General features: G+C 46.3%; 1 protein-coding gene across 1 annotated transcript in view; it reads left to right on the top strand.

The window, feature by feature from the left end:
* Positions 1 to 21217, top strand: part of NET1 (neuroepithelial cell transforming 1) — an 86084-nt gene that overhangs the window by 38487 nt on the left and 26380 nt on the right. Inside the window, exons 2-3 of the mRNA XM_030576853.1 lie at positions 11266 to 11332; positions 15675 to 15734. Of these exons, the coding sequence (XP_030432713.1) occupies positions 11266 to 11332; positions 15675 to 15734 (127 nt within the window). The remainder of the gene's footprint in view (positions 1 to 11265; positions 11333 to 15674; positions 15735 to 21217) is intronic.

Here is a 21217-nt window from a genome sequence, read left to right on the forward strand (position 1 = left end):
CACAAGGCTCGTTATCCTATCAAAGAATGCTATCAGATTAGTTTGACACGATTTGTTCTTTACAAATCCATGCTGGCTATTCCCTATCACCTTACCACCTTCCAAGTGTTTGCAGATGATTTCTTTGATTACCTGCTCCATTATCTTCCCTGGCACAGAAGTTAAACTAACTGGTCTGTAGTTTCCTGGGTTTTTTATTTCCCTTTTTATAGATGGGCACTATATTTGCCCCCTTCCAGTCTTCTGGAATCTCCCCCGTCTCCCATGATTTCCCAAAGATAATAGCTAGAGGCTCAGATACCTCCTCTATTAACTCCTTGAGTATTCTAGGATGCATTTCATCAGGCCCTGGTGACTTGCAGGCATCTAACTTTCCTAAGTGATTTTTTACTTGCTCTTTTTTTATTTTATCTTCTAAACCTACCCTCTTCCCGTAAGCATTCACTATACTAGACATTCCTTCAGATTTCTCAATGAAGACCGAAACAAAGAAGTCATTAAGCATCTCTGCCATTTCCAAGTCTCCCGTTACTGTTTCCCCCTCTTCACTGAGCAGTGGGCCTACCCTGTCCTTGGTCTTCCTCTTGCTTCTAATGTATTGATAAAAAGTCTTCTTGTTTCCCTTTATTCCCATAGCTAGTTTAAGCTCATTTTGTGCCTTTGCCTTTCTAATCTTGCCTCTGCATTCCTGTGTTGTTTGCCTATATTCGTCCTTTGTGATCTGACCTAGTTTCCATTTTTTATATGATGTCTTTTTATTTTGTAGGTCACGCAAGATCTCGTGGTTAAGCCAAGGTGGTCTTTTGCCACATTTTCTATCTTTCCTAACCATCGGAATAGCTTGCTTTTGGGCCCTTAATAGCGTCCCTTTGAAAAACTGCCAACTTTCCTCAGTTGTTTTTCCCCTCAGTCTTGATTCCCATGGGACCTTACCTATCAGCTCTCTGAGCTTACCAAAATCTGCCTTCCTGAAATCCGTTGTCTCTATTTTGCTGTACTCCCTTCTACCCTTCCTTAGAATTGCAAACTCTATGATTTCATGATCACTTTCACCCAAGCTTCCTTCTACTTTCAAATTCTCAACGAGTTCCTCCCTATTTGTTAAAATCAAGTCTAGAACAGCTTCCCCCCAGTAGCTTTTTCAACTTTCTGAAATAAAAAGTTGTCTGCAATGCAGTCCAGGAACTTATTGGATAGTCTGTGCCCTGCGGTGTTATTTTCCCAACATATATCTGGATAGTTGAAGTCCCCCATCGCCACCAAATCTTGGGCTTTGGATGATTTTGTTAGTTGTTTGAAAAAAGCCTCGTCCACCTCTTCCACCTGATTAGGTGGCCTGTAGTAGACTCCCAGCACGACATCACCTGTGTTTTTTACCCCTTTTAGCCTAACCCAGAGACTCTCAACACTTCCATCTCTACCTCAGTCCAAGTGTGTACATTTTTAATATATAAGGCAACACCTCCTCCCTTTTTCCCCTGTCTATCCTTCCTGAGCAAACTATACCCATCCACACCAACATTCCAGTTGTGTGTATTATCCCACCAAGTTTCAGTAATGCCAACAATGTCATAGTTGTATTTATTTATTAGCACTTCCAGTTCTTCCTGCTTATTACCCATACTTCTTGCATTTGTATATAGGCATCTAAGATACTGGTGTGATCTTGCCTTCCAGCTTTGCCCTGACCCTCCTTTCTCTCTGCCATTATAGCCCATGCTCCCTCTTGTTTCCAACCCATCTCCCAGGTCTTGTTCCCCACTTACCTGTGGGGTTTGCTCACCTGTCCCTGTCGGTTTAAACCTAGGTTTAAAGCCCTCCTTACTAGGTTCGCCAGTCTGTGCGCAAATAAGGCCTTTCCCCTCCTCCAACAGGATTAAAGGCACGGAGACCTGACACTCACACCATTCTATATGCAGTCTGTTTTGCCCCACCCTGCCCCCAACAAGACTTGAAACAATGAAACAAAGATGACCTTCTTTTCAGACAGTCAGAAAATCAGTATAAACATGCAAAAGTAACCATTATGAAAATAATTTGACCGAAACATTTGGTTTTCTAAGATCCTCCTAAATGATTACAGAAAGTATACAGCAGATGTACCCATCTGTAATGTCCATGTAGCTGGCAGGCTTACAGAAATGGCTGCATGTTGCTGAGGACTATTCTTTACCACTTTTGTAGTGGAATTTTGAAGGACATCACTGTCATAAACAGATAGCTAAGGGTTAATGTCTCTTTCACCTGAAGCACCTGACCAGAGGACCAATCAGGAAACCGGATTTTTTTCAACTCTGGGTGGAGGGAAGTTTGTGTCTTAGTCTTTTGTCTGTCTGCCTGCTTTCTCTGAGCTTTGGAAAAGTAGTTTCTGCTTTCTAATCTTCTGTTTCTAAGTGTAAGGACAAAGAGATCAGATAGTAAGTTATATGGTTTCTTTTCTTTGGTATTTGCATGAATATAAGTGCTGGAGTGCTTTGATTTGTATTCTTTTTGAATAAGGCTGTTTATTCAATATTCTTTTAAGCAATTGACCCTGTATTTTGTCACCTTAATACAGAGAGACCATTTGTATGTATTTTTTCTTTCTTTTTATATAAAGCTTTCTTTCTGAGACCTGTTGGAGTTTTCTTTTCTGGGAAATTTCAGGGAAATTGAGTCTGTACTCACCAGGGAATTGGTGAGAGGAAGAAATCAGGGGGAGATCTGTGTGTGTTGGATTTGCTAGCCTGATTTTGCATTCCCTCTGGGTGAAGAGGAAAGTGCTTTTGTTTCCAGGACTGGGAACGGAGAGGGGGAGTCACTCTGTTTGGATTCACAGAGCTTGTGTCTGTGTATCTCTCCAGGAGCACCTGGAGGGGGGAAGGGAAAAAGGATTATTTCCCTTTGTTGTGAGACTCAAGGGATTTGGGTCTTGGGGTCCCCAGGGAAGGTTTTTCAGGGGGACCAGAGTGCCCCAAAACACTCTAATTTTTTGGGTGGTGGCAGCAAGTACCAGGTCCAAGCTGGTAACTAAGCTTGGAGGTTTTCATGCTAACCCCCATATTTTGGACGCTAAGGTCCAAATCTGGGACTAAAGTTATGACAATCACCTCAGTTCTGAGATGAGATCGTTGGCCTAGATCAGAGGTAGCCAACCTGTGGCTCTGGAGCCACCTGTGGCTCTTCAGAAGTTAATATGCGGCTCCTTGTATAGGCACCGACTCCAGGATTGGAGCTACGGGCGCCAATATTCCAATGTGCTGGGGGGTGCTCTCTGCCCAACCCCTGGCTCTGCCACAGGCCCTGCCCCCACTCCGCCCCTTCCTGCCCCCTCCCCTGAGCCTGCCGTGCCCTCACTCCTCCCCCGTCCCCCCAGAGCCTCCTGCACACCACAAAACAGCTGATCAGGAGGGAAGGGGAGGTGCTGATAGGCGAGGCTGCTGGTAGGTGGGAGATGCTGGGAGTGGGGCTGGGGGGAGCTGCTGGGGGGCTGCTAACATATTACTGTGGCTCTTTGGCAAAGTACATTGGTAAATTCTGGCTCCGTCTCAGGCTCAGGTTGGCCACCCCTGGCCTAGATAGTTTTTGCTGTTGTCTGGGCTCAAATTCTGAGGGCAAATTCTATGTTCTCATAGCTCCTGTTGCTTTCAGTAGAAGCCACTTTTGTGTATATCAGAAGGTCCTAATGTTTACTCCAGGAAGACATGGAACAGTGACAGTACTTCCTTAGACATGTAATCTGTCACTCTTGATTGTTTCACATTAGAACCAATCTACTAGGCTTTTTTATCTTTAGTGATATGTAAATTGTAAATTGCCCAAACTTCCCCCAGGAGGGTTATTGGGGCCACTTGTCTCCTCCCTGCTACGTTGCCAGACCTAGTTTGGTCCCTTTTACCTGCTTAAATATGGGTGTCTGATTTTGTGAGTCCTTTGCAGATTACCATTCAGGTACAATGCTTAAGCCTCATTTTCATTTTTGGATTGCATTTTGGCAATTAAGCTGCATGACATGGAGATCAGGACTTTTGTAGGCAACACAATTTTTAATACAGAATCATATGTTTTTAAGCACTGTGGAAAAGATAAGCATGGCAAGACTGATGAAATTATTTTTGGCTGGTTTTGGTAAGCACCTAATTTCCTTAAGCAGAGACAGCACACCGAAGCAGATTTCTCTATACTTTTGGGACAGTCTCAGTATCCTTTCACTAGTTTGGAGAGCTCTGCCTCCAGAGTATAGTTGCAGCTCTTTCATCTGGAAAATGTTTAACTTGTTCACCTAACCTCCCCTGTTCTCCCTCCAAAGTTCATCTGAAACAAGGGGAAAAACGTTCTTTTAAAACAAAATGCTCCCTGCTATAGCCTACTAGTGGTCACTTTCTATTGTTCTTACAAGCACCTTCAAGCCCCTCAGTTAACTTGGAGAAAACACCTGGTGCGTGTTGCTTGTATGCCTGTCTTTCCTCAAGCTGTATCCGCTCAGTCTATCTTGAAGGGAGGGATCCTGGGAAGAACAATACGAGATAATTATCTATTAAGAATAGTCTCCTTTCAGGAATCAGAATGAATAACTAACCACAGGTACTAGTCATTCACTTCTGGGTTTCTTAGGGGGAGGGGTTACTTTTTTGCAACACCAAGTTGTTCAGGAGAATTGGTCTCTAAGGGTCTGTCTGCACTGCCGCTGGAGGTGAGCCTCCCAGCCTGGGTAGAGAAACTCCCACGCTAGCTTGGCTTCCACTAGTGTGCTAAAAATGGGCCAGACACCCAAGCTCAGATGCAGGGGGGTCAGATGGGCGTGAGAGCCTGAGCTGCCACCCAAACCACAACATCCACACTACTATTTTTAGTGTGCTAGCTCAAGCCGAGCTAGTCCATGTCTGTCGACCCAGCCTGGGCGGCTCGTTCCCAGCTGCAGTATAGATGTACCTTAAGAGCTTGTCTGTTTGGGGATGTTATATCAGATTAGTTTGTTCACTCTAAGTGCAGCAATTTACCTATATCAAACTGAAGTGCTCCCACCCTGCTTTATGGTATCTTCCTGGTTAAGCCTTGCATCCATGCACCTCTGCGCTTGTTCAAATTAACAGTGCAGCATTCTGGGCCGATATCCTATGGTGCAATGTGCTACTGTACAACTCTGTGCTCTGATTTTTCTTGCCATGCGTTGTGGGGTGCCTATCAAAAACTACAGGAAATCTGGGGCTTGGGGTCAAACTAACAAACTCCCATGATTCCTCTCCTGGCATCCCAAAATTCATCTATATTTTGCCAGTGCCATTTTTGAACTGCTCTCTGGCCGCATGGAGAATGCATTGCTGAGCGCCACAATCATGATCATGAACAGGATGACATATCTGTGTTGACAGTCACCTAGGCCAGGGGTCGGCAATCTTTCAGAAGTGCTGTGCTGAGTCTTCATTTATTCATTCTAATTTAAGGTTTCCCGTGCCAGTAATACATTTTAGCGTTTTTAGAAGGTCTCTTTCTATAAGTCTATAATATATAACTAAACTGTTGTATGTAAAGTAAAGAAGATTTTTAAAATGTTTAAGAAGCTTCATTTAAAATTAAATTAAAATGCAGAGCCCCCCGAACTGGTGGCCAGGATCCGGGCAGTGTGAGCGCCACCGAAAATCAGCTTGCATGCTGCCTTCGGCATGCATGCCATAGGTTGCCTAAGCCTGGTCTAGGCAGATGAATTTGGCTCTGTGGCTCCATACGGCTTTGGATGCCTTATGCCGCAGCAATACAGCTGCAGGAGGAGGAGAAGCAGATAGATGAAATCAAGCAGTTACTTCTGCAGGGTGTTTATCTGGAGCAGCTTTACTCAGTGGATTGCCCTTTGGGCTCAGTTGACTAAAGCCACTTTCCTAGAAATCTGCACAGTTCGCCTTTGAGCTGCAGCATTAGGACAAGAGGCCTCCTCAGCATGGAGAAGCATGTGGCTATCGCTGTCTGGAAGCTTGCCACATCCCGTTGCTACCGGTCAGTAGCTAACCAGTTGGCTGTTGGTAGATCAACCACTGGGGCTGTTGTCATGGATGTTTGTAAGGCTATGAGAAGCGTGGTGCTGTGCCATGTCATAAAGCTAAACAATGCACAGGAGGTTATTGATGACTTAGCACAGATACGCTTCCCACACTGTATAGGGCTATTGATGGGACATATGCCTATTCTTTGCCCCCTGCACCAACCCAAAGACTTCATCAACAGGGAGGGGTATTTTTGTCAGGTACTGCAAGACCTGGTTGATCACTATAGCAAGTTCACTATTATTAACATGGGGTGGTCTGGAAAGGTCCGTGGTGCCAGGGTCTTTAATAACTCAGGCCTGTTTTCTGGAATGACCAAGGGAATTTTTGCACACCCCACCCCCGCAGACTCTGTGGACGTTAATGGATCAGTGGGAGCAGGAGGTGGTGAGGCTTTCTGAACATTATGGATGGGTGTTGGATGGAGGTGGCCGTGATATAGATACACATCACAGGCCACCTCCATCCAGATATATAGATATAGATTAGATATACAACTCTACCTCGATATAACGCTGTCCTCGGGAGCCAAAAAATCTTACTGCGTTATAGGTGAAACCCTATTATATCGAACTTGCTTTGATCTACTGAATTATGCAGCCCGCCCCCCCGCCCCCGAGCACTGCTTTACCGTGTTATATCCAAATTTGTGTTATACTGGGGTAGAGGTGGATAGATAGGTAGGAGGTGAGTCCCTTCTGGCCTTAAACTCTGACAGCCAGAGAGGGTGCCTCTGAGAAATTTCCCAAAAGGTTGGGGAAACAGGGTCAGTGATGCATTTTTTTTCTCTTACTTTGAGGCCAGGGTGCAGTTGTGGGTAATGAAGGTGGCATAATCAAGGCAATAACTGAAATGCTGTGCATTGATTTTATTTGGAGTTGATGCTATGGGGGTAGGGTTAAGCTGTACCTCCATGAAACTCTTCAGCAGAGTTGTATCAAAATATATAATGTTAACAAATGTAGCGCCCCCTCTCCATCTGGTTGCCTTCTTTAATGCCAATCTGCTTACAGGTTTTGATGGACAAGCCTACAGCCCAAAGGACTCACAAATGGGAGGAAGGTGGTAAGTCCTTCCACAGGGTTTAATATGCAGCAGGTTATAAAATCCCCAAACCCTTACTCCCTGGCTTGAGGACACAGTTCAGGGAGTAGGGGGTCCCCAAAACAATTTCCCAGACTGACTAACTAAAAGATGGTGCACTCACGAACTCCATGAATGATCCTCAGGTTCAGAGATGACTCTGGACTCCTCAGTCACTGCAGAGGGGCTGATCTCTGTTGGCAGGGATCCTCTTCAGGCAGGAGTCAGGCTGCTTCAGTCCCAGGATTTCCCCTCACCACAAAGGGGTGCAGGGCTCAAGGTGCAGGTTACACAACCATACTAAAATCCAAACTGTAGTCTCCTAGCCCAGCATCCAGACACACTCCCAGCAGGCAGCAGCCCTGGACTAGCAGCCAGAGCAGAGCTGACCAAGTGGTGATTGGTCTCACCTACGGAGCTGGAGGGTAGCTCAGCCTGGCTGGGGAGGCTTCCCAGGAAAACTCTACAAACTGGGAGTCCTCGGTGGAGAAGGAAAACCCAGCTGAGGGATCTTGCTTTTAGGTCCCTAGAGGCCAGTTCTCAAGGGGAACCCTGCATGCAGGCCTGGGACTCACCAGCTCCCCACACAGCCAGTCCTGCCCTGGCCCTGACCCTGGCTGGCTCCAGACTGACTCAGAAATGGCTTCTCCCCTTTCCTGAACTCACTGGGAAGGGCCTCTCACTCCCTATTGGTGCTGGGCAAATTCTGAGTATGCTTTGGCTCCCCCTCCCTACCAGGGACAGTGTGCCTCTCGCTGAGCTGCCAGCAGACAGAGCCCCAGGAATCAAGGTAAACTCTTTCAGGGTTACACAAACAGGGAAAAAAATTCACTACTTTAAGGTTTTTGCTTGTTTTTGTTTTTTGTTTAGTTTTTTAAATTCAAGACCAATGGAACTGTGACATGGCCAAGTGACGGAGTGCTCACAAATTCTGTAGATGATGCGCTTCGAGGTGTTCTTCATCTCCAGAATGGTTGATTGTTGTGGGAAAGACCAGTAATTAGGATGGTGGTTCCAATATGATGTGTTTTCCATAATTTGCAGGACAATGCAAGGCTGGGGTGCAGTGCTTGACCTTTGTAACAAAGATGCTCCATCACAGCTGTTTGCCTCTGCATCATGTCTCTTTCCAGGGCCATGTGCTCCATTTCAGTCCTGTGAATGCTGCAGGACGCCATCACTCCACATATCTGTCTTTGTGGCCCTCTGTTGGGATGCTGTCACTGTTTCCTCCAAAATATCCTCTCTTGTCTTCCCCAACCCCGCTATTGGAAATTTGTCAGTCTCTCAGGAGTGATAGCTCTCCTTTACGCATAGGCCATGGCACTGTAGGTGCTAAGGGAAATCGAAATCTGTAATAGATTGGGTTAAACATTTCAGTCCAGTAAACTGGAATTTTCTGATGAAACTGTTTTGTCCAACATTTTGAAACTAGCTTTAGTCACAAGCTCACAAAGAAAACACAGCGCAGTAAAATCTTCCCTATTAGCTGATTCAACTGGCTATGTCAGAAAGAGGGAGCGACCCTTTGTTTTGGACTGGTAGTTTGAGATGCAGAAACTAAACTTTGGGCAAAAGTGCCTCTTAATACGATGTCCAGAATAAACTAAATGTTGCTGGAAATGTACGTTGAATCCACCAGACAGTGAAATTTGGAACACAACTTGTTGGGTCAGCACAGTGCCAGTACTGTAGAATGACTTAGATCAGGGATCTCAAATTCAGATCACCACGAGAGCCACATGAGGGCTAGTACATTGGCCCGAGGGCTGCTTTACTGACACCTTTTCATATAAAGGTACAAAAGCCCGCTGCCCCTGCCCCCGCCCCCACTCCACCCCTTCCATGAAGCCTCGTCCCTGCCCCGCCTCTTCCCAGCCCTTGCCCGCCCCATTCCAAACCCTTCCCCAAAGTCCCCACCTCAACTCTGCCTCCTCCTCGCCCCCACTCCACCCCTTCCCCAAATTCCCGCCCCGCCCCTCCTCTTCTCTGACTCCTCCCCTAAGAGCGTGGCTCCCCGCTCCTTCCCCCTCCCTCCTGGAAAGCATTAAGCGCCTCCAAACAGCTGTTTGGTGGCGGGAAGAGCCTGGAGGTAAGCAGAGGAGCAGGGACTCGGCGCACTGGGGGGCTCAGGGGGGCGGCGGGTGGGGGGAGCTTGGTGAGCCACAGCAAATAACTCCATTGCATGTTTGAGACCCCTGACTTAGATGGATACAGTGGTGGTGTGGCCGTATCGGTCCCAGGATATTTTTATTTAACATTATTCTGAAAATATTGCTTTTTGACAGTCTTGCTTTGTTGATGAGGATGACTTATTGTAAGAGCAAGCCTCAGTTGCAAGTTTATGCAAAGGCTGATGGCCTCATTTTCAAGATGGAGAGGACCTGCAGCTTCCATTGATTTCGTCTCCACTTGGATTGGAAAATGAGGCCAGATATTTTTACTTCTCTATGTCAGGATTGGTGTGGGATGTTTAGTTTCCTAAACTTGTATAGTTAGGAAAGTTATCACTTAGTATAGCTGATTGGTTCAGATTTTTGACCTGTTTAGTCATGCTGACTCATATTGTTTCATTGTGCTCCCTTGTCTATAGCCATCTGTTGTTTCTCATCTTTTACTTTGAGAGTAACCTCCTTGGGGCAAGAACCGTATTTGTTCTGTTTTTATACAGCACCTATCATAATGGGGATCTGGTCCTTGAGGAGGGCACGTGGGCACTATGGTAATATAATTAATAATAAATAGATGGCAAATGGGGGTGAGGTTGAGGTCCAAGAGGTGCTCCTCTTGCCTCAGACAAAATGTCTGTGTGGACAATTGCTCATAAGGATTGGAGTATTCACCCACTGCAGTAGCGTAGCTGGTTGGATTCAGTTGAAGCAGCTGCTTCTGCTCTGGCCAGCCACGCTGCCCGCTGCACGGCCAGAGGAGCCGCGGGGTGCCAGGCTGGCTCGGAAGCCGCGCCTGCCGGCCACGCTGCCCGCTGCACGGCCAGAGGAGCCGCGGGGCACCAGTCTGGCTCGGAAGCCGTGCCTGCCGGCCACGCTGCCCGCTGCACGGCCAGAGGAGCCCCAGGGTGCCAGGCTGGCTCGGAAGCCGTGCCTGCCGGCCACGCTGCCCGCTGCACAGCCAGAGGAGCTGCGGGGCAGCAGGCCGGTGCAGGAGCAAAAGTGAGAGGGGGAAGGGGGGTCCAGTCTGGGGATGTGGGGGTCCAGTCTGGGGACGTGGCCGGGGTGGGGGGGCAAGGGGGCGCGGCCAGAGGGGGAGCCAAGGGGAGGCGCCTTTTTTGTGTTTTTTGCTCCCCTTACCCTGAAAACCTGGCTACACCACTGACCCACTGGCTCTGTGGCCTGTAATCCTTTAATACAGAAGCCCATCAGAAGAGAAGTCTGAGACCTAGTATACGCTACAGGTTACTTCAGTATAATTTATGTCGCTCAGGGTTGTGAATAATCCACACTCCTGAGCGATGTAAATTATACCAACCTAAGCGCCGCTGTAGACAGAGCTATGTCAGCTGGAGAGACATAGCTATTGCTTCTCTTAGATCATCTCCATCACAATCGCTGCTGGATGCAGCTGATCCACAGTAAGTGCTGTAATGTAGGTATAGCTTGAGGCTCATGGTTTTCTTCATAAGGAGAGGATTTGACATATGAGTCGAATTCTTAAAGTCCTGGCAGGGTCTTCTATGGTTAAGTTAAGAAGCAGCAACCTTCTGATCTGTCAGGCAACAGTCAAGATTGTTTGGGCATCCTCTCAAATCGTAGCCTCTCTCCAGGTTACAGTTGTGCCTCTGAGGGACAATTCAGAAACAGAAGATTGAATCTCAGATGGTATCCTCCTGGTATTGGTTATTTTTTTTAGCATGGTCTGTCCCCTTGGGATGGTTCTGTTCCAGGCCAGGTTCCATCCATTTGGAATGAGGTTCTTCATGTTGGACTTTGGCTATTGTAAGTTGGTTACCCTGGGCTGAAAAAATCCACAGGAAATGTGTTTTGTCGCAGAGGTTACAAGTATTTAGAGCTGATTTGGGACCCTTGTTCAGATTTGACAGGGTTAGCATGGGATGTTGTTACACCACAGGATTTTAAAACAACTAAAAAGGGAAAGGGGGAATGAATTATAGCTACTTTATTTACTTTTATACATTCTCAACTCACAGATATCCTCTGCGACGAGGCAGCTCTTTCACATTTCTAACTCCTGGGCCCCAGTGGGACTTCACTCTGGTGAGTAAAGCATACACTGTATTTGTATGTCAAAAGCTTGTCAATAAATAAGGTTCCTTCTTCCTGCATAAGGAAGAAAGAAACATATTGTTCTCTTTCTGGTTAGGCAAATATGAACACTTCCTCACTGAGACATTCTGAGACTCTTGAGTAGCTAGAGAATCGTACATAATAGAGCTGATCTGCCTTGTTGGCCTTAACTTGATTGTATGCTTGTGGCTCTGAGTGTCAAGATGGTACTTGCCATTGTTTTTATTTAGGCTACAGCTTTTGCTGACTTAGCAGGGTAAATGTGACTGAGCTGGTACTTGAAACAGGATTTAGAACAGGACTACAGAAGTAACATTTTGTAATACTGAAAAGCTGTAGCTTATTTATGGGTATAATAACTGAAGCATCCATAAGCCTTACTGTGGTAACGCTTGTCCTGTATTCTTCCTATTGTCCTCTTTGGCTTGCTTTTCATTGGTCACTCCTCAGGGCATAGGCATTGACGTTTCATGTATGTTTATGAGGTTGTGTGAATAATAATGTAGTGAAGTGTGGGAAATAAAATCCTGACTTTAAAAAAAAAACTTTCTAAGGTTTTATCTGATGGTTACAGATTAACTTAATATCCATTTTTGAATCGCAGTGATTAGCCCTACAAATTATATCCTCTCAAATGAACCTGCCCCAGGGTCACAGATTGAAAGCATTTGAAGCAATGAACTTATTTATCTCCATTTTCTATGTATGGTTTTTTCTGCTTTTTCATTTTGGCTGTTTGTATACTAATGTTTTATTCTCTAACTCTAAATTAGATTTAGTGTTACTAGATTGCATGCCCCATCCAGGGCTGGCTATAGCCATTTTTCTGCCCCAAGCACGGCGGCACGCTGTGGGGGGCGCTCTGCCGCTCGCCGGTCCCGTGGCTCCGGTGGACCTCCCGTAGGCGTCCCTGCGGAGGGTTCACTGTTCCTGCGGCTCCGGTGGACCTCCCGCAGGCGTGCCCGCAGAAGCTCCATCGGAGCCGTGGGACCAGCAGACCCTCCGCAGGCACGCCTGCGGGAGGTCCACCGGAGCCACCTGCCGCCCTCCCGGCAACTGGCAGAGCGTCCCCCGCGGCATGCCGCCCCAAGCACGCGCTTGGCGTGCTGGGGCCCAGAGCCAGCCTTGGCCCCACCAATGGAAACTGCAAAAATCAAGGAGACTGGTGTTGAATGAGTTAACTGTTTATTGCCATGAGTTCCCACTATCAATCTCAATTACCTGCTCTTAATCTCAGTGCACATAGTTTCTCCTTCATCCTGAAGAGCCAATGGGCACCCTAGAACTTCAGCTCTGGTCTGGAGGCAACTTCTCTTTCTGACAAGCCGCTTGTGGCTTGCTAGAGACAAGTTCTGGATGGACCTGAGGAAATATTTCAGACTAGGACTTTCCTCCACAGAATTATCAACTGTAAGGAGGGTTCTTATATATAGAGGATGTCCCAATTTTACTTAAATGAGCTTGGATAGGTGACAAAAACTGCTAAAAGAGGGTATGGATAATGGAGGATGAATCCCTGAGTCCTGTTGCCCATGAGTCCCCACCCTTGCTGCAGAGTCTAGGGCCACATCTACAGTTGGAAGGCTTTGCCAGTATAGTTATACCAGCATACCGTATCCACAAAAGTCCATCTAGTGTGGATGCAGTTATACTCGCAAAACTAATTTTGTCACTAGAGCTTATTCCAGCCAAGGCCCCTCCTTCCCCAAGTGAAATAAGCTATGCTGGTGTAATTGCATCTACACAAGGGTATTTTACTGGCATACCTATATTGATCACCACATGACACCTCATCGCACCCTTGAGTGACATAGTTATGCTTTTGAAGTTTATAGTGTAGACCTGGCCTAGTTCTCTGGTTCCAATGGGGAACAGAGCCTCCTAACTCAAACTCCTCCCCTACTTGCATGCCTGCATTAGCCCTCCTCTTTCAAACTTTTCAATGCCTGTACACAATCAGTGCCCAGAGGTCTGTGGATAAGTCCCATTGAAAGTTGGATTGAACCTTGACATTGATGTGAGACCTGCTCATTGGAAACCTTCGCATGTTCTCGTGTTTGAAACCAATACTGACCATATAGTTTGTAGAGAGGCAAGGTAGGTGAGGTAAAAGATAAAATACATTACCTCGCCCACCTTGTCTCTGTCATGTCCTAGCCCTGTTGGTCCCAGGATAACACTGCTAACAACATATTGTTTTTGTTATAAGAGACATTTGTCTGAAAACAAGGTCTTTGATCTTTGGGGAGTAAGTTTCGGTCCTGATGCACATTCCTCACCTGAAGTTCTATTCCTGTTCTAGGAATCCCAGGTTGACAATAAGCAGCAGAAAGTTCTTTGTTCTTTAGGTATTTGCCAGCTATTTTCATGCAAGTGTTCCTGGTAATACAGAATGAGTGGGGGGAAATGGGATGACTAGAATTGTTTGCAGATTTTTGTTTGCTTTTCTATGACATATTACTGGATCTTTACATTCCACCCCTAAGGGTTATATAATGCTAATACTAATGGCATTCTTTTGTGTCTGTCTTTATGCTGTTTTGCTTACTTGTTTTGGAAAGACATTTCCCTCCAAGAGTTTCATTTAAAAAATGTTCATACTTTTTTCATTACCTTTGTGGTTGCCTGAATAATACTTCCTGACTTTTTTATAGTCTAATACCTTTCATAGAAATATATTTTCCACATGACCTGAGTTTCTCAAGAGGGTTTACATATCATGTCTTTGATTGTGACTATTGCTAGCCAGACACATAATGTCATAAAGCAGTATTTATCATGGTTTTCCTTCTGCTATGCTGGTTAAGCCTTCTGGTTTGAGCAGTTTGAACAGGTGGGTTTTTTGGAATCTGTTTCTGTCTTGGCACCCTGTGAGAATTATACAGCCGGCTCTGTTCTGAAACTATGTTGGGCAGGGGGAATGGGGAACTGGGCAATGCAGTACTTATTACCCAAGTCTAGCCAGTTTAAAAACAAAACCTTGGCTTTGCTTCAGAGCCTGGGGTTGGGTCCAGAGCTGTGTGTTGAAGACATTAGTATACTTGACTTGCATAAAGCGGGGAGGGGGAATCTTGAAACTAAAAAGATGTGGTATCTTGTATTGTTGCAAGTTCTAGTCAAAAATCTATTTTGAACTTTTTATTGAACTTAACCTAAAAAACAAATACAAACCTGCACACATTATCAAGCCTGCCAAAAATCTCTTCTGAAATAATGGCATTGAGTTCCATATAAGCCTCACAAATGAAATGCTGTATGTATATATTTTATACGAAACTTTTCCTCAATCAGCAAGTGGACCTCAGTCACCCTACTGGGGAGTTTGTGTGTTGTCTTTTAGAACTAAAATATTCAGACAATAAAATGACTGAAAACCGTGGAAATTCTAACTTCTGTTTGGTACTCTGGTTAGATTAAACTGCTGAGGAAGGAAAATACTAATGTGAGCTAATGGATTTCTGTACTTTTGTAATTAATATTTAAACATAAATTTGTCTAATATGTACTGGTAAGAAGACTTATTGGGATGGAAAAGAGTTGCCCAGTGGTATAAATGAAAACATTGTAAAATAAAGTGTGGAGTTCTTGGAATCCAGAAGGGGAACTAGAAGATACCCTTATACCCCAAGCTGTACTCCCACCAACATTGCTGGGATTTTCAAGGCTGCCTTAGGCTCCTCTGCGGAGCTCATCCATGCAGGTGAGGGTACATCTTGGGGAATAATGGTATCGTCTAAGTCCCGTTCGGGGTTCTAGAACCCCAACTCCCATTGACTTTCAGTGGGAGCTGGCACCTAACTCCCTTAAACCTCTTTCAAAATCTCAGCTTTATTAACTGCTGAGCTTGGAAACCATAAAAATTATCTCATTTAATTAAGTAAATACCTGAATCCATTCACAGAGCTAACTGCCACATGAATGCACTTCAGTCTCCATTGCTTTAGTTTTTCCTTGTTGTCTTTTGGTTCTTTCTTCACAGCTATAATTATGGGGAGCATAAAGAAACAAGTAAACTTATAAATGTGTGATTTGTGGATGCAATAAAGTGACAAGACTAAATGATTTTTGCCATTGCAAAATTACTCGTGCAATTATTTTCACCCACAGTTCTGCAGGTGCAGTAAGGAGGGCATCTTTAGGTTGACTTCAAAATCAGGCTGTGTGTGTGTGTGTGTGTGTGTGTGTGTGTGTGTGTGTGTGTGTGTGTGTGTATATATATATATATATATTATATAAAATAAAAAAATATAGGGAGTCATGCTTTCTACAGTATAATCAAATGGTTAGATATGATTGGTTTCTTTTATTACAGAAAAGGAAGCGGCGAGAGAAAGATGATGATGTTGTCAGTCTCTGCAGCCTTGATTTTAAGGTAAGTCAAGTAATGTGGTGTTCAACGTATTGTTCTATCAGGTTCAAATGTCCTGCTATTGTAGTTTATTTAGCCCCCAGAACTTCCCCAATGTTTAATGTCTGGTGAAAGAAACCCAAGGAAGCGTATGAACACGTTCAAGTGATGGGCACTCGAGATGTAAAATAACAGTGGTAAAAATGACACTTCAAATTCTGCTTTAATTCATATTTCACTTAGAGCTTGGCTACACTGGAGAGTTGCAACACTGGTGGTGGCTTTACAGCACTGCAGCTCACTCACCATCCACACTTGCAAGGCACATACAGCGCTGTATCTCCCTGGCTACAGCACTGGTTGTACTCCACCTCGACCTGGGGAATAACGACTATAGCGCTGCTGATGCAGCACTGCTCCACCAGTGTGGCCACCAAAAGCGCTGTTATTGGCCTCCAGAATTATTCGGAGGTATCCCAGAATGCCTGTTCAGCCACTCTGCTCATCAGTTCGAACTCTACAGCCCTGGCCTCAGGTGACCAAGTGTCAGACCCACCCTTTTAATGCCCCTAGAATTTAAAAAGTCCCCTTCCTGTTTGCTCAGCCAGGTGTGGAGTGCAATCAGTGAATCTTTCCAGGTGACCATGGCTCCACGTGGCAAACGAGCCCCAGCATGGAGCAATGGTGAGTTGCTGGACCTCATCAGTGTTTGGGGGGAGGAAGCTGTGCAGTCCCAGCTGCGCTGCAGCCGTAGGAATTACAATACCTTTGGGCAGATATCAAGGGCCATACTGGAAAGGGGCCATGACCGGGACATGCTGCAGTGCAGGGTTAAAGCTGAAGGAGCTGCAGAGTGCCTACTGCAAAGCCTGCGAGGGAAGCTGCCGCTCCGGCACTGCCCCCACGACCTGCTGTTTTTACAAAGAGCTGGACGCAATACTTGGGGGTGATCCCACCTCCACTCTGAGGACCACGATGGACACTTCAGAGCAGGGGGAGGAGGAGGAGGAGGAGGAGAAGGAAAGTGAGAGTGAGGGTACTGGGGTGGGGGAAGACACCCCGGAGTCCCAGGAGGCGTGCAGCCAGGAGCTCTTCTCAAGTCAGGAGGAAGGCAGCCAGTCGCAGCAGCCGGTACTTGGTGGAGGACAAACAGAGGAGTGGGTTCCCGGTAAGCGGCTTATATTTTCAGGACTGAAATTTTTCAGGAGAGGAGGGAGGGTTAGGGCTGCATGCATGCGTGCCTAGATGCGGAACAGCACATTGATGTGGTCTATCACGTCGCGGTAATCGGCCTCGGTAATCTCTTCAAAAGTTTCAGCCAGAGCGTGGGCAATGTGCTTGCGCAGGTTTCTTGGGAGAGCCACTGTGGTCCTTGTCCCAGTCAGGCTAACGCATCCGCGCCACTGTGCCGCGAGGGGTGGGAGGACCATTGCAAGACACAGGCAAGCTGCACAGGGGCCAGGGTGGAATCTGCATTGCAGTAAAAGACCCTCCCATGCTTCCTAGGTGACCCGCAGCAGCGAGATATCTTCCAGGATAAAATCCTGTGGAAAATGTTGGGGTAGTGTTCAGTGTAGGTGTCCCCTGCAGCTGTTTTCTTTTCCCAACGCACAGAAAGCCCGAGGACAGTACATCCCTGAAACAATCAGTCCCACTTACTCACCATTTCGGGGCTCCCGTGGGTTATGTGTGCTCTCTTTGGGATGGGAATATTATGCTATTGTGAAGACTGTTACCCTCCTTAACTGCGGGGGAATAACTGTCTGGTATAAACAATGCTGCCTCTATTAAGTGTTGCATTTTTGCCTTTACAGATGCAACCTTGAGATCTCAGCTGCCTGTGTTATCAACGGCTGAAAGACTGCAAAACCTCCGGAAGAAGCTGCGAAAAAGCAAAGAAGACATGCTGCAAGCAGTTATGCAGCACTCTGTCACAGAGAATCAAAAAGTGCAGGACTGGAGGGAAAGGGAAAGCAGGATCCGCCAGAGAAATGCAGCGGACAGGAAGAAAAGCACAAAGCAGCTGATAAGCCTCCAGGAGTGCCAAGCAGACTCTATCCAGGCGCTCGTAGCCATGCAGGCGGGAGCACTACCGCCCCCGCCCCCCTGCCCCCGCCACTCTTGTCCCAAAGCTCTTTGCCTTGTGTCCCCATGTCAGCTCAAAACCCCCTTCCCCAGCATCCAGGTTCTTACCGCCACCACCAGCTGCCTCCAACACCTGTACGTTCACCAAGCAGCCCTGAGAACTATGACCTTTACCCTCTGCATTCAACCCCCTCACCATGCAGTATAGCCATCCTGAAGTGCAGCAGTCATTGTACAGCACTCCAGACGGGACATATTCAAACCTGTGACTGTACAGTTCCCCACCCCACCCCCCTGCCCTTTTAGGTTCTCAAAAACTTGTGTGTCTGTCAACAAAGTTATTTTCTTTTCAATAAATGGATTTTTTGGCTTCGAAAACCGTCTTTATTGTTGCAGAAAGTCAAAGATACCTTAGCCCAGGAAAGAAACAGGCACTGCAAATCAGCTTAGGAAAAACAGATTCCTACTAACATTGTAACCACTGCACTTCACTCCCGTGCAAGGCACCAAACATTACTGTTGGTTTTCAGCCTCAAATTCCTCCCTCAAGGCATCCATAATCGTTGCAGCCCTGTGCTGGGCCTCTCTAGTAGCCCTGTTCTCTGACAGTGCAAATTCAACCTCCAGGCGTTGAAACTCAGAGGTCCATGCCTGATTGAATCTTTCACCCTTCCCTTCACAAATATTATGGAGGGTACAGCATGGAGATATAACTGCGGGGATGCTGCTTTCCCCCAAGTCTAGCTTCCCATACAGAGATCGCCAGCACCCCTTTAAACGGCCAAAAGCACACTCCACAGTCATTCGGCACCGGCTCAGCCTATAGTTGAACCGGTCCTTGCTCCTGTCAAGGTTCCCTGTGTACGGTTTCATGAGCCACGGCATTAATGGGTAAGCGGGGTCTCCAAGGATCACAATGGGCATTTTGATGTCCCCTACTGTGATCTTCCGGTCTGGGAAAAAAGTCCCTGCCTGCAGCTTCCTGAACAGGCTAGTGTTCCAAAAGATGAGTGCATCATGCATCTTTCCGGGCCAGCCTGTGTTAATGTCAGTGAAACGCCCACGGTGATCCACTAGCGCCTGCAGAATCATGGAGAAATACCCCTTCCGATTAACATACTCGGATGCTAGGTGGGGTGGTGCCGGAATAGGAATATGCATCCCATCTATCACCCCTCCACAGTTAGGGAAACCCATTTGTGCAAAGCCATCCAGAATGTCTGCACATTCCCCAGAGTCAGGGTTCTTCTTATCAGGATGTGATTAATGGCCCTGCAAACTCACATCAACATGATTCCAACGGTCAACTTTCCCACTCCAAACTGGTTCCCGACCGATCAGTAGCTGTCTGGTGTTGCCAGCTTCCAGACTGTAATAGCCACCCGCTTCTCCACCGACAGAGCAGCTCTCAATCTTGTGTCCTTACGCCGCAGGGTGGGGGTGAGCTCAGCACACAGTCCCATGGAAGTGGCTTTTCTCATCCAAAAGTTCTGCAGCCACTGCTCGTCATCCCAGACTTGCAGGACGATGTGATCCCACCACTCAGTGCTTGTTTCCCGAGCCCAAAAGCGGCGTTCCACGGTGCTGAGCATTTCCATGAATGCCACAAGCAAGTTCGTGTCGTACACGACTCGCTATCATCGTCGGACTCCTCATCACTTTGGATCCTAAGGAATAGCTCAACTGCCAAACGTGATGTGCTGGCGAGACTCATCAGCATATTCCTCAGCAGTTTGGGCTCCATTTCCCACAGAAATTGCGCTGCATAGAAACCGTTGAGAGAGTCAAGATGGCGCCAAACGTGGATGGAAAAACAGGGACTGCTGGGATGTGAAGTGATGCATCACGGGACGATGGGACAGGAAGCAAAATGACCCACACCCTCTGCCCCCTTCCCACAACCCACGGTGCCAGAATGGGACGAGGTGCTCTGTGGGATAGCTGCCCATAATGCACCACTCCCAACAGCGCTGCAAATGTGGCCACACTGCAGCGCTGGTAGCTGTCAGTGTGGCCACACTGCAGCGCTTTCCCTACACAGCTGTACGAAGACAGCTTTAATTCCCAGCGCTGCACACCTGCAAGTGTAGCCAAACCCTTAAGCACACACTATTGCACTTCAAGCAAACTGGACTTTATGATGTGTGTAACTCTTTCATATAGAAACAATGTGTTTATGGTTAAAATGTGACATAAGTAAATGTTCTGGGTGTTTAGAGTCAGAAAGCTGCTTCCAGGGAAACAATCCAAGCCAATTCTTTGGAAAGGGAAGATTGCTTGTTGTAGTTTAGCTGTTCTGACTATCTGACTGTAAGCGAATTCTCAGAGTAGGGGGAGAAAGAGGGATGAAATATTTCTTCTGGGAAGTAATAATTTTTGAGTTCATAGCTAATTAGTCTTTATGGCTTTTTAATTTTGATTTCTAGTTTTTTGGTGGGGGCTTGTTTGTTCAACCGATACTCACCCCTCTATATCCTTTGTTGCCATGATTATTTTTGTGATTGTGCACTATTTTGTTAACTTTCCTATGCTGTGGTTGCGTGTCAGTCACAGCTTGCTGCTTTCCGTGAGTGATCACTTCTATGCGGAAAAAGGCCTCTTCCACAGTGGATCCACTGCTCTGGACAAGCCTCTCCCTATATTTTTCTGGTATTTCAGTACATGTTCCTTCAGTTCAGGGCAAGAAAGAATATCAGATAGGGCTGTTATATCACAATAATATCATCCACACATTGGTTGAATGGGGGAGGGGGGTTCAGTACCAAATTGATGTCATTTTGTGGGCTTGTCTATGCTATGGGGACTACAGCACCATAGCTATTCTGCACTAACCCCATAGGGTAGATGGTAGATACAGCAATGATCTTTCACTGTAGGTAATCCACCTCTCCAAGCATTGGTAGCTAGGTCAAAAGGAGCATTCCATCAACCTAGCTGTGTCTACACCAGGCATTAGGTCGGCATAGCTACATCACTCAGGAGTGTTTTTCACACTTCTGAGTAACAAAACTATATCAACCTACATTTTAAGTGTAAGCCAGGCCTGTGACTCCTCAGATTTTCTAGGAGTGGTATGTTCAGTAAACGTGCCAGCGGAAGGAACTTAAAAAAAAAAAAGAAAGAAAAGCCTCCATTCTGCTGGATTGGACAGAAATACCCACGAATTATGACTCACATCCACAGCGGTGGGTCACTGGGAGGGTGAGGGGGGGAATTGAAAATTATAGGTAATTTATTTGCCTTATAATAGTTTTAATAGAGACTTCGGCAGGAAGGGAAAAGTCCCAGAGCACAAATAGTTAAAAGCTCATACTGTGTCTTTTGTTTAACTTGACCCTTTTACCTTGTTGTTTTTAAATGGTTAAGCTATCTGTGACACCCTTACTTGATAGTTCTGGAGTCGCACCTACAAAATACACTCA

The sequence above is a fragment of the Gopherus evgoodei genome, chromosome 1, assembly GCF_007399415.2.
Source record: "Gopherus evgoodei ecotype Sinaloan lineage chromosome 1, rGopEvg1_v1.p, whole genome shotgun sequence".
NCBI classification, from domain to species: domain Eukaryota; kingdom Metazoa; phylum Chordata; order Testudines; family Testudinidae; genus Gopherus; species Gopherus evgoodei.